This window comes from Dinoponera quadriceps, unplaced genomic scaffold, assembly GCF_001313825.1.
Source record: "Dinoponera quadriceps isolate SergipeBrazil2010 unplaced genomic scaffold, ASM131382v1 scaffold179, whole genome shotgun sequence".
Classification (NCBI taxonomy): domain Eukaryota; kingdom Metazoa; phylum Arthropoda; class Insecta; order Hymenoptera; family Formicidae; genus Dinoponera; species Dinoponera quadriceps.
The window spans coordinates 587,733-601,667 of NW_014554529.1; the positions used below are offsets into that span (position 1 = coordinate 587,733).

Here is a 13,935-nt window from a genome sequence, read left to right on the forward strand (position 1 = left end):
TATATATATATATATATATATAATTTATATATATAAAATCGATTTATATTTAAAAAAACTATATGATTCTATTAAAAAAAATGAAGTTAACCTTGAAATGATTTTGACTATACAACGAATTTAAGGTTGCCGTCTTATGTCCCCCTTCAAACCCTACAACTTTTATCTAAAACATTTTCTCATATCTTCCATATTTTTCGAAATATTTGCCTGCTAAGATTAAAACGAATCACCTTGTGTAATAATGAAAGACTTTTACTTGCCTCTTATCTTTTATCTTTTTGATTGTATATCTTGAAAACTGTCGTATTTTATAATTGCATTTTAAAAATTACCCGCCGCAAAACGCGCTTTATTTTAATCAATTCGATTGACATAGAACACATTTCCAATTCTATGCGCGAGAAATTAATGATATAAAATTACTTTCGTCGAATTGAAGCGTCCGAGTGGATACAACGGCAAACGTATTAATAATCATTCGCCCTGGTCAAGTTGCGAATTAACATTTGCGCTGTGTATCTTGTAGTTTTCAAGCGTGCGCGTGCCTCGGCCCCCTGCATCATCTTCTTCGACGAGCTGGATTCCTTGGCGCCTAATCGAGGTAGGAGCGGCGACAGCGGCGGCGTGATGGATCGCGTGGTGTCTCAATTGCTCGCTGAAATGGACGGTCTCGAGGAGTCCAGCAGTATATTCATTATGGGCGCTACGAACAGACCCGATCTCATAGACCCCGCGCTGCTCCGACCTGGGAGATTCGACAAAATGCTGTACGTCGGCATTCACTCCGACCGCGAGTCCAAGCTGAGCGTTCTGCGCGCGCAGACACGTAGATTCAAAATGCGAGAGCACGGACGAGAGTTGGAGCTGATCGTCGATCAGTTGCCCGACAACCTCACCGGCGCAGACTTGTACTCGGTCTCCTCCAACACGTGGCTGAACGCTGTGCGCGAGACTCTCATAAAACACGAGAAGATCAGTCGGCTCGAAGAGAGTAAACTCGAGGATAACGTTATCGTGGAGTCGCACCACTTCCTGGACGCTATTCGCAATTTAGTGCCGTCCGTCAGCGACACAGAAATACGAAGATACAAGAGGATGCAGACGGAGCTATCGTCGTCGTGATTTCGCGCTTCAAGGTACGGTAAAATATACTTGTTGTAGTTGCATCTCGATATATCTCGAAAAGCGGCCACGTTAAATTACGATGAATAACGTCGAATGATTTACTCACTTCTGACGTCGTGATCCGAACTGGTTGGTTTTTGAGATCTATTCATATGATCGAATATAAACTGTGCGAAAGCGACTAATTATAATCAGGGACTCGGACCGAATGAAAATAACGCTCTGGTTCGCTAAAATATTTAATAAAGGTGCCGGTTTTCCGGTTTCGGTACTTTAAATTTTTCTATTCATCCCAAAATATGTTATTTCTTCTATTAATCCTCTTCTTCAATATCGTATGCTTGAAGTTTATTTTCTATTTGTCGTGATAACCAATCAATGTGCTGTTGATTCCGTGAGAATTAGAATTTCATTACGAAATGAAAAAATCAACTATTTTAAATCACAGAATAAGAACCGAAATAATGAATCGAAAAGAACCGTAAATCGAAAAAAATGTAACCGTTCCGATTTTATGGACTTTATAAAATTTCAGCACGGTTTACGGTCCGACTTTCGGTTCCGGTTCCGGGTTCTTGATTATAATCATAAAAAGAATTTATGTATCCAATCGTCCAAAGTTTGATTTGATTTTCGATGGTGATGTCACGTCACATAAGTGTAACATAGACAGTCTAACAGTGCTGACAATGTCCTGCTGCCAGGATATTGACAAAGGATATCGTCGACAACTATGATGGTGATCATTTGATCGATAGACAATTGGTTTTCCATTGAATGCAAAGAAGTTGAATTGGCTGAAAAATCAAACCGAACATTCACGATCAGACCTTATATTTAAGACCGTCTTCAGATATTCCATAGCCAGTGAAACGAGCCGTATGGCATCTGAAGATAAATTTAAAACGAATTGAATTTAAATTTAAAATCTTAAATATAAGATCCGACTATGAATACCGGTCTTAGTTGACGCGCTTAGTTGATGTACTTTCAACACAGAACCGATACGTTCGCAGGTACAATGAAGAGTCACGATTTTGTGGAGGAGAAAATTGCGAAGGTATCGTCGGACAGGCGGCTTGTACGTAAGTAGAGTGTGCGCAGGCATGATCGTAAGCGCAATGAGGATAAGGCGCGATATTATAAACGACATGTTACTTTTATTTCGAGAAGTATGTAAAACAATTTGTACAGCGAATAATTAAAATGAAGGGGTAGGAGTCGAACTACGGATCTTTCTACTTTTATATATTGCACCAAATTACGATTATCTTGAAACGTTAACGCGCGACGAAGAGCGCGAGGGAAAACCGCCGAGCTCTCTCTCTCTCTCTCACCGCTCGGCCGGGTCGCTTTCACGCACGCCCGGTACATTATATAGTACACAGTGACCAGAATATACAATGTAGAAAAATATGACGGCTAAATTCGCTGGATGTACCCTCGTACGGGCCTCGGCTGGTCCGAGAAGGGCGAAGGCTTGAACATTCTCCCGACGCTAACGATCGATGGTGCGGCTGCGAGACGTTGACGCGTGATGTGCACAGGGGCGCGCAGCGAATGAAATCAAGGTGTGTCGGCTCGCGTGTCCGGCAGGATCGCTAAGTCTTTCTCCCTACGACGACGACGACTCACACCCCGACGAGAGACCGTTCCGTCGACCTCGCGCGCTCGCTCGAACTTTCCTGGTGGGATCGGCGCGACGACACGCACGTCCCTCTCTCGTGAACACGTGCATTCGAGAAGTGTCCGAAGGGAGGAGGTTTCTCAACGGGACTTACGGATATATATATATATATATATGCATATATATATTAATTAATTATATGGTACACGCACGCGCGCGCGCGCGCGCGCGCGCACACACACACACACACACACACACACACACACACACACACACACACACACACACACGACGTGTTTCGCCTGCGCTCGTGTATCTTAGAACGCGATGAAAGGGGTTAAATTGTCTCTTAGTCCGGATTTGCGATAAAGCGGGCTCTACAATGAGAATTTAAGATGTAAGATTTAAGGAATTGAACCAATCATTGATTGAAATTGATTTTTCTTCTATAATTCGACTGTGATTGGCCAATTTCTTAAGTCTTACGTCTTAAATTCTCATTGTAGACCCCGCTATAGGTGTGTAATGAGCTTTTAGCCTTTTGCTCTCCAAGTAGCACCAAATTGTGACGTAATTGCTAGCAAAGAGCGTTTCTAACACTGACAGACGTTCGCAATTTATGAGATTTAAGCGTTACCACGACTTTTGGCAGCGCGAGAAAAGCTTTTGCCGGAGAAATTTCGTTAAATTTCATCGCTCAGAGCAAAGGACTAAGGCTGGATCTACGATAGGTATCGTAAGATTTCAGCCTCCTGCTCCGAGCACTAAATTGTAATGTAATTTCTAGAAAAAAGCGTTTCCAGCGCTACCAGGTGTTGCAATTCCCAAGATTTAAGCGTTATCACGACTTTTGGAAGCATGGGAAACGTCTTTCGTCAGAAAGTACATTATATTTTATTGCTTATAGCAAAAGGCTAAAAGCTTATTGGCCCTAATCTACAATTGATGCTTTAAGTTTTACGCCTTAAGAAATCACGAATCACAGTCGAATTTAAAGAGAATAATTAACTGTGACTGGTCAATTTCTTAAAGCTTAAAATACCTATTGTGGACCGGGGCTTAAGCGGGGTCTATAATGAGAATTTAAGGCGTAAGAGATAAAAAAATTGACTAATCACAGTTGAATTATAGAAGAAAAGTCAATTATGATTGGTCAATTTCTTAAATCTTACGCCATAAATTCTCAGTAGACCCCGCTTTGCACCTACTGTAGATCTGTGCTAAAGGCTCATAAGTGTCAGTCTACAATAGACATTTTAAACCTTAAGAAATTGATCAATCACAGTCGAATGTGGAGAGAATAATTAACTGTGATTAGTCAATTTCTTAAAACTTAACGCTTAAAATACCTATTGTAGACCGACGCTTACCGCAGACATCCAGACGTATGAGACAGCGGACAAACGTCGTTTCGCTTCCCGTACATCGGACGATCACATCGTAACCTTTGGTATAATCGCGAGGTAGGTAATTAACTTTTCGTCGTGCGACCGGCGCGCAACAGGTATGTATCGCGCGGCGCACCGTCATACGCCGGGATCGATTTGTGCGCATGCGCGCACACACTAATCGTCTTGTCATGCGAACGACACACACTTCGCGAGCGTGGGGGCACGCCAGCCTCGACCGCGGCTTCGTCACGAACAACTCACGCGTTTCGCCGTCCAGCTCGGCCTGTCGCGCGAAATGCCACCTTCTTTCTTCCTTCTTCTTCGCGTGTTTGAACATCTACGAGGTGTAAGTTAACGTAAAGCGACACGTACAGTGTATCTCAACGGCGGTTGTAATATTGGCGGACTCGTGTCTGAATGCATTACGTTAGTTCCGGTCTACAATAGATGCTCTAAGCTTTAAGAAATTGATCAATTGCAATCGAATTATAGAAGAATAATCAATCGTGATTGGTCGATTTCTTAAGGTTTGGAGCTTAAATTCTTATTGTAGACTCCGCTTTAGTCCCGCTTTAGAGCCGTGTTCACGTAAACGTTGGTCGCACGGGGACATTGGCTGCGTTTAGGAAACAACGGTTGAGTGAGCGCTCTTTGTCACAATTGGAATATTCCCTTAGATTTGCCATGGATCTAAGAGAATACCTCGATCAGAGACAACAATCATTCAACGGCTGCACAATAGTTGCGTTTTCTGAACGTACCCATTGATTTATGCCCCCAAAATATTAATACACGGAAAAAAAGGCCGCAATAAAATATTTTCTGTTAGAAACGGTCCGCTGAAATTTTCGTGTTACTTTAACGAGGTGAATATGTCAAAAAGTAATATGTTAGCAAGATGAATATGTTAAAAAATATGTTAACAAGATGATTATGTTAATTTAACATATATTTTAGTATTTAATATATACTTTTTAGCTTATTCCTCATGTTAAAATATAACATATAAATTTCAATAGGCTGTTTTTAACATGAAGTTTTTTTTACTGTGCAGATGGAAACTCGGTTGTAGAAATAGAAAGAAGGAATCTTCCTATTTAGAGGTTCCCGGGAAAAAAAGATCATATATGAAATTTGCCCGTATATGACTGTAATCATATATGTTTACAACGAGAAAATACGGTTATTTACAAATTATATGCAAATACAATCGAAGTAAATGCTTCTGGCTACTCGTGTTTCTAACAGTACATGATATCGACATTTAATTAAATGACATGACATCATTTTTTTCTTGTACAGACCTATATGATTATATATGTGACCATAGACACGGGCAAAATTCATATATGATTTTATATAATCATATATAATCATTTTCTTCCAGGCTTTTACTCGGTTAATTGTGTGTTCCCAGCCTCAACCGAGCTTTAATACGGTCGAATATTCACAGTCTCGGTTCTCAGTCGCGGTAACGGAGATATAATTTCTCGTTTCATTGAGTTTTCATTTCTCGTCATTGAGTTGTCATTTCCTATCGTCGAGTTTTCATCCGCTCCCTATTCAGTCGCAGGAACCGAGTTCTCTTTTCCGTGTATGATATCAATAAAAGCTTGACAAAATATCACGGTTCGTGAACATCAAAATGAACTCGTCCCCCGAATCCGCGCACGCGTACACTTTGAACTCGAAGTCATCGGTGCTGCGGAACTGTTAGCTTCGCTGATCGACACGTCGTGCGCAGATATTGAACGATTAGTCGCAGTTTCCAACTTGTGACATCATTTTCATCTCTACTTCGCATAATTTATCTTATCTCTTTTTCTACGTTGATCGAATCGATGGTGATCATATGAACACCGCGTGTTCACACGCGCGAATCTAAGCAATACACTCGGCAGATACGGCCCTGCGAACGTGTGCGCGTTCGCCACGTGCGAGCGAAGGAGAGACACGCGAGACGCGTGTCGCTCGAACTCCTGTCTCAAAAGCTAACCCTACTGCCTCGACTCGTGATGCCCCCTTGCCCTCCCCCTCCCCCCTTTCAGGGGAACTAAAATCGGAAATCATGAAATGTACAGTAACAATTTTATACATCTGAATGGTAATTGTGTTATTTCTAATCCTCTCCGAGGTATCTTGCGCGCCATATAAGCACGCAATATTAATATGGAGGACATTACATAATATACATTAAATAGCGACACACATACACGCACGCACGCACGCACGCACGCACGCACGCACACACACACACACACACACACACACACACACACACGTGTGTGACTATTCAACTTGACGTGAGAACGGATTACAGACTGGAAATTACAAAATTAGATGCCAGTCATTTTTCGTCTAACATACTTTCGGTCAGCACTAAGAACGTCGTACATATAATATATTCCCGAAGTCTAGCGAATCCGATGCGATGTAACTAGAGTGTATCTTTTTTTTTTTTATTGAACGGATGGTGTGATGTACCTATCGCAGCATGAATGTTGATTCGGATGAGATATTGTATTGCCTTTGCGGATTACGATGTATCGTTTCTAAACGCGCCGACGCGGGAATCGCGCACGCGCTCGTGTCGTGAGATACGCTATAATACAAAATATGGAAAATCGGGCGGCCGAGGACTTTCGAGGAGCGCTTCCGCATTGAAATGTGCGTGCGCGCGATGCATATTGTATACGCGTTCACACACACACACACACACACACACACACACACACACACACACACACACACACACACACACACTCTCTCTCTCTCTCTCTCTCTCTCTCACTCACTCACTCACTCACTCACTCACTCACTCACTCACTCACTCACTCATTCACTCACTCACATATTCTTTCTCCGTCTATTATTTCATCTCGTCAGCGTACAAGCAAGTTCTCTTTGTAAACGCACAATTTAATCACTATCTTAAGTATATTGAGGAACGAAATATAGTAACTAAAGCGAGAGGTACTAAAAAAAAAAAGAAGTAGGATTTATTACTACTTGCCACATATATATATATATATAGCTCGTGGAGGAATACTTCGGCAGCCGTAAAATCACCCTTGGTCGATCGTCACCTTTACTTAACACACTCGTGTTACGCACACACACACGTCACAGCGGAACGGCCAGTCTTTGTACGTGTCAAGAAACGAGAATATTTGGAATTTTTCATTTACAGTTCGCCTCGCAGACTCGCACTGAGTGAGTGCTAAGAGAGAAATGTCTACGTGGAATCTATGCAACGAGGTCTCTCTCTCTCTCTCTCTCTCTCTCTGTGTATATGTTTGTATATGTGTGTGCGCTTTGTATATGCGATACATATGTGTCCGATGGATGTTTCCCCGTGCTTACTCCACAAATTCTTCTCTCTCGTTGGAAGTGTGCGGTTTCTCCCGATCGACTTTCCTTCGTTAGATTCTCGATAGGCTCACCCGCCTGCAACTGGAATCGTCGCGCAATGTTTCTCGGTTCAAAACTGGGCACCGTCGAGTCCTCGGTAATGTACTGACGCGGTACTGAGACTACGCGAAAACACGCGATGTGTGTCTGTGAACGCATTAGAGGTGGGACTTGCAGGACTCCGCGTGTGTTCCCTGTCAAAAGTACCGTCTGGCGGGTAAGGCCGGTCATGAGACCTCGGCATTCGGCCCTACGACAGATTTTATTATATACATGTCAGTGTTAACAGTGACGTTTGCGCCACGTGCTTCAACACGTTGATCGCCACACGTTGACTCATTCCAACGCTCGGATTTGACAGCTCGAATCGTGAGAGATACGGTAAATAAGCACGATTCACGAAATATACATTTGCTGGCTCGACTATGTATCTGATTTGTTCTACGCAATCAGATACCGTTTTACATGTAAATTAACGAAACATGGTAATATTATTAGCGTCGATGGCATTCAACGTGTCTGCTCGAAACAAAAATAAGCTGTCGACCAACTTTACTGACACACGGGGGAAATAATTTCATTGGTGAACGTTCCTCCGCTTAGGGATCAGATGAAAACTTGAAGTTGCGAGAAAAGATTCTTCTTGGGAAGTTTCTTCTCGGTTTCAATTTCTCTCGGTTGTTCGAACTGAGTTTCAATGCGACTGAATGTTCACACGAGTGTTTTCTGTCACGGTGACAGAGGGGATTTCTTTCTCTATTCTCGTATTGGAACTGAACTGAATTAGAAAACATACCTTTGATATCGGAGTTTCGCGGCACTGGAATAAAAAACGTTTCAGTTTCACGCTTCTTGAATTAGCTTAGCCAGCGGAGAAGAACGGAAAAGGAACCATGAAATATCATTTCTCGCCGTCGAGAGTTCTCATTACCTCCTCACAAAATTTTCATCTATTCCCTGTTCAGCTGTAGGAATTCTTTTCTTTTCTCGTACAATAAATAGTCTCCCGACGGATTTGTCAGTCTAACAGTCCGGCTTTATTCCATTAGTACCTGGTCAGGAGGACTTCGTGGCGAATTCGTGCAGTATGTCACAAGCCATCTCGAGGTCGTTCCTGGTAATACCGAGCGCCCTGATGACGGCGTCCTGGGCGAATCCGAGCGCCGTCAGTCTCGTGATGTGCTCGACGTTGACGTTCTCGTACGCCGCGGACTCCGGTTTGGTCACCGGCGAGCCGCTCACCGGGTCGCCTCTGGCCCGCATCAGGGCCGTCAAACGAGCCCTGTTCGCCTCCAGGTTGATATTCTTCACGACGTGTTGTCTCGTGCCGGGTATCACGATCGTGTTCTCGTAATGGTGATCTTGTCGGGCGCCTTCCTTGCTGGCCTTCGGCGGTCGTGGTGCTGACAAGGGCGGCGGTACAGCAGGCGGCACGTTGCTCGGGTTGCTCGTCTGATTCCCCGTGGTCGAGCTGGTCGCGCGACACGGCTTCTCCGGCAACATCGGTGGCTGCGACGTACTCGTGTGGTTCCCGTGGGAGCGACGAGCCCTCACCGTTGCCGACGGCGCCGGCGGTATCGGCGGCACTACCGGTGACGGCGAAGACGCACGATGCAGCATGTCGTACCTCGCCTCCGCGTTCACTGCGAATCAACGTAGAGGCCAGCTCGGTGAGAACCGCGGAACTGCGGCGCATAACTCAGTCAATGTCATCCGGGTACTTCGGTACTCGGGTATACGCACTCTCGAATACTACTCGGGTACTCGAACACCCATATTTACGGATGTTACCCTGGCCGATCAGAAAATAGTAACGAGTCTCTGTACAAAAAAATCGCCAATTCAAGACTGATATTCTCGTATACAAGACGTCACAGACAGGACAAACTTTGTGAAGACATAGAAGGAGTTGAGGTGAACAAAAAAATCCCCCACCATGTTGCAAATTATATGCAAAATGCCAAGTTAATGATTGAAAATGGGCTATGCATAGAGGCTTCTTTAATCAATAACTCAAAAATTCGTTTGTTATTTTCACTGCAAATCGATGAAAGATATTTTTGTTTAGAATGGCGAGATTTACAAGTATATGACAGCTGTTGTATCTAGCAACGGCTTGAGGTTCAAATATCCTGTGTAAGCGAAAATAATATTGAACGTATAAGTGAGGATATATCGTGAGATAATCCTATTGAAATATTCCGGACATTGGGATGTGTTCATTAGCTCAGACGAGATAATTAATTCCTCACTAATTATTGCGAATTTTGCGAAATGGCACGTGACTTTTCCGCTCGGTTTCACCCTTTCTACCTGAACCCGGGAACAGTTTGGGACACCCTGGTATAGGAATATGAGTCTTGATATTAATTTCTTTCCGTGTGCTATACAAATTCATTTGTTACTTGTCATCGTTGGAAAAATCAATAATTTGTAACGTCTGAAATTAACCGGGTTGATCCGGGTGATACCGGGAAAATTCAATTATCCAGGTAAACACCGTTGTGTTACAGGTGCGATACCTTTGTTATTCTGTGGAGCATCGGCGTAATTCATGATCACCGCGGTGACCGTCGGCGGTGGCGGGGCGTTCTCCTTCGGCACGGTCAGGTGACGGCCGTTCTTCAGGTGGTTGTTCGGCGTGGGCGAGGTTCTTCTCGGTGGCAACGGCGGACTCGGCAGGATCCTCCGCGGCGGAACCGGCGAATTCGTGGGACTAGAGTCGTCTTCCTCGTCCGAGTCGTCGCATATGAGACCGCAGTTTCCGTTGCACAGCGCCATTATGTCCTATAACATTCGGCAGGAGGACGGGAACGGGTTAACGCCGAGTTGCCGCACACGATAAGACGGTACTCACGTCTCTATTCGATCGTACGTACGCGTCACAAAATTTCTTAGGTAATGGTTATTTTCTCTGTAATAAATACAGGACACACGACGAAATCATATGACTCGATGACGATCCCAATTCTCTGTCCCTCCGTCATCGGCGGACGCGATCTACGAATTCGCCGTACAAAGTGGCTGCTCTGCCCGCTACACGGAAAGAAAAATTAGTGTCGATTCAAGGCTCGTATTTTCATAAATAAGCGAGAATATACAATCCTGCGTGAAGATAAAACGTGCTTACACGGACAAATTCTACATGATTCTACGTAGAAAAATATCCAATTCGTGTTATTCAAGAATAATTCTCTCACAAATCGGGAGGAAAAAGTATCGAATAGGAAGAAGGATGCCTTCAAATTAAAAATTGTATCAGTTTGAAGACTGCAGTTATTCTTCCCATCCAATATTTTTCTTCTCGATTCATGAAGATTACTCTTGAATAACATAAGAATATGATATTTTTATTGAAGCTAAACAGAATTTCTTTATGTAAGTGAGTTTTGTCCTCATATAAAATTACGTATTTCTTGTTTATGCGAGAATATAAGCCTTGAATTTTGATACTGATTTTCTCCGCATAATTGAACGAAGATTTCTGCAAGGTGTTTTCCCGGATCATCTCGTTATTAATCGTGATAACCGAAAGCCGGCCCGAGTTATGTGATTGATTTATCCCGTACATCGTGAAGCAAGGTAAGATCTCGCGGACGGAACGAACTTTTGCATTTCGAGCGGGAGAAGAACGTCTCTCGGCAGCGTCCGAAATCAGCTGGACGCCCCGAGAGAGTTCTTCCACCACGCTGAAGTTCCTCACCTCCGCCACTGATCTTAATCCGGTACCGTGTCGTACACAAAGCATCAACCCGTTCGGTGTTTGTTAAATCGGATAATTTTCAGGGATGAAGAGGCTTGAATTGTGTGGCAAGTATGAGAGGGACGAGACAAGCATGACGATCACACGCGGACACCGCGCGAGAAAAATGATTAACTATACCACCTATTTTACTCGAGGAAGGATCGATGCGCGACTGTCCTCCGTGAGAGACATGGACCCAAATGGTTAAACGCTTCCTGAAGACGTTCCTCGAAGCGAATAAAGCGGTGAATCGTCTGCTGCCTCCAAAAGCTGTAGCGTTCAACTATTTATATTTTCCAACAGATGCCTTTCGCGACTGTATAACGCTGATTTTTCTTTATTCCCTTTTTTTCCTTTTCTTTCATTACGAAGAACACAAAGATTATCGCACGATATTCAACGTGATTCCGATGAAGATAAGGCGCGAGAGAGACTCGAGGATACTCGTTGGTCACGAGTGTCTCTTCTTTCTCGTATGATCCTTCGTCCCGGCATGATCATTGTGATCGAATCGAGTGCGAGTAACGGCACAATTGATATGAGCGTAATTACAAAGCGTATAAAAGCAGACGGTCATAATGCATGTTGTTGCACTTACCTGCGACATCGGTGGGCTTATACGCGGCTTATACACCATCCTTCCACATCGGATATGTACATTACCGATTAGTTTGGATCATGCAGCAGGGTAGAGCAATGTGGCCCCACAGTGTGTGTGTGGATAACGTTATGAAATAAAAGTAAACGATCATGCGAACGATATAATGAGGCAACACCTTGGTTCTCTCTCTCTCTCTCTCTCTCTCTCTCTCTCTCTCTCTCTCTCTCTCTCGTTTCGAATTTCCCTGTTGCTGGAGCAACCGATGCGGAATCGCAGAGTAAAGCTAGAATCCAGCAAAAGGGGTATTGTATACACACATGAGTGCAATTCTCCAAGTATAATGATAATACAATTTTATTAAAAAAAAAAGTATTACTCTCTCTCTCTCTCTCCCTCTCTCTCTTTTTCTCTCTCTCTCTCTCTCAAGTCCCTAGTATTTTACAATGAATAGTATGCTAACTCGGCAAACGTACGCTAGAAATTACGTTCGCGTCAAGTTCCCACTGTTCGACACGCGGCGCATGGAACGCGGGATAAGAAGTCTCCGGTCGGCGGATCGCCGATTTGTCGTCGTGCACGTCGAATTGTGTTTCGCCAACAGCTGAAGACGCGCGAGTACGCATCTGTCGCGGGCACGCTCACTTGAGATTCATTCTCGCGTTTTTCACTAATCAGAATGTGTGTATATGTCTATATATATACATATATATATATATATACATATATATATATGTATATATATAAATAAAAGACGCCCTCGAAGCGAGTCACGATCTGAAGTATCGGTAAAGCTTACGAGGATTAAACTAGGTAGTCGACGATACGCTAATAATTGTGCTAAGAATCGATCGTTGCTTAACACCGCAGTTAAGTTTAGTTGCACGTGTATGCACTATGTGTACAAACTTTACAGGTCTCTCTCTCTCTCTCTCTCTCTCTCCCTCTCTCTCTCTCTCTCTTGCATATTAAAACGTACGTATAATACCACAGCATCGAGACTCAGCGCAAGGTGTGTGTGTGTGTGTGTGTTGTCAGAGACCCTCTATCAAGAAACTAGCTCTTTTTCCTCTCTCTCTTCCTCTCTCTTTCTCTCTCTCTCGAGACATGTGAGTACGGAATAAATAATAAATATTAATATTTTAAACGTAGAGGAGAGCGGGAAAACGATATCGCTTACGATAACGAAACGTTGTCCCGTGTCAATGAAATGTCGTGACATTTAACATGACGTTACACATTCGTGCCTACCGCCAGCAGGTACACAATACATTCCAACGTGATACATAGTGATTTGTAAGAACGGTCCCTTTTTGAATCCGCTATGCTAAAAAAAGTGCATGCTACTCTCTGCCTGATCATCGCATTGTCTTCCCTTTTCTATTTTTCTTTCCTTCTCTCGTCTCTCTTGTCTCGCGAATTCTTAAAGCTACTTTTAGATTCTTAATTGTACAAAATGGTTTGATATAGCCTCTCTCCACTCTTCTTTCTCGATTTCCGATATACAAGATCATAGCACATATTATTCTCGATAAGATCATCGTTCGTTATCACAGTAAATTCTGGAGATGTGTGTGTGATAGCGAATAAGTCCAAGTGGATTCTGTTGTCAAGCGATAATAGAAGGAACGATACGAACAGATATGTGAATATGCGATTTAAGGTAGGCCGGGGACGATGTCGACGTCTACAGCCACAGGTGTGTTCTAAATAAATGCATCAGATTATGAAGCAGTTTGTGTGCGGATAAACGCGCGAATTCCGTCGCGCTCGACCATCCGCCCGATTGTCCGGAAAGTAGCCCTCAGCTCTATATCGAAAATAGTGCTTGTTTATTCTGCCACCTATCGAGCAGATGAAAAATTATTACAGATGCTACCTCAACATTGCGTAATACATGATGAAATTCCCCGTTCGGAGTTGCAGGGCTCCTCTCTTTGTGTGCTTCGCATTGATCAGTTCTCAACATAAGCCACGCTATTCCATGTTACTGACTATAAATCATATATATATATATATATATATATATATATAT

At 43.4% G+C, this 13,935-nt stretch overlaps 2 protein-coding genes and 1 long non-coding RNA gene across 7 annotated transcripts in view; 2 read left to right on the forward strand and 1 right to left on the reverse strand.

The window, feature by feature from the left end:
- LOC106751770 (peroxisome assembly factor 2) overlaps window positions 1-10,158 on the forward strand; it is a 14,376-nt gene extending 4,218 nt beyond the window's left edge. The window contains exons 7-9 of one of the 3 annotated variants that reach the window (XR_001375094.1): window positions 530-1,139; window positions 2,145-2,213; window positions 10,071-10,158. Coding sequence is in view for 2 of the 3 variants with exons in the window: in XM_014632873.1 (XP_014488359.1) it covers window positions 530-1,125 (596 nt within the window). In the remaining variant the exon portion in view is untranslated. Of the gene's footprint in view, window positions 1-529; window positions 1,140-2,144; window positions 2,355-10,070 lie in introns of those variants that run through there. The other 2 variants (XM_014632873.1, XM_014632872.1) reach the window with 2 other exon arrangements.
- The window catches only part of LOC106751772 (E3 ubiquitin-protein ligase CBL), a 35,120-nt gene continuing 28,111 nt past the window's right edge, over window positions 6,927-13,935 (reverse strand). For 2 of the 3 annotated variants that reach the window (XM_014632876.1, XM_014632874.1), the window contains exons 6-7: window positions 10,080-10,344; window positions 6,927-9,200 (exon numbers count right to left, since the gene is read on the reverse strand). In XM_014632876.1, the coding sequence (XP_014488362.1) occupies window positions 8,614-9,200; window positions 10,080-10,344 (852 nt within the window). In that variant the 3' untranslated portion in view covers window positions 6,927-8,613. The remainder of the gene's footprint in view (window positions 9,201-10,079; window positions 10,345-13,935) is intronic. The other variant, XM_014632875.1, reaches the window with a different exon arrangement.
- LOC106751774 lies at window positions 10,322-12,283 on the forward strand. Its single transcript, XR_001375095.1, has 3 exons — window positions 10,322-10,406; window positions 10,487-11,139; window positions 11,344-12,283. It is a non-coding gene; the product is annotated as an uncharacterized LOC106751774 (long non-coding RNA).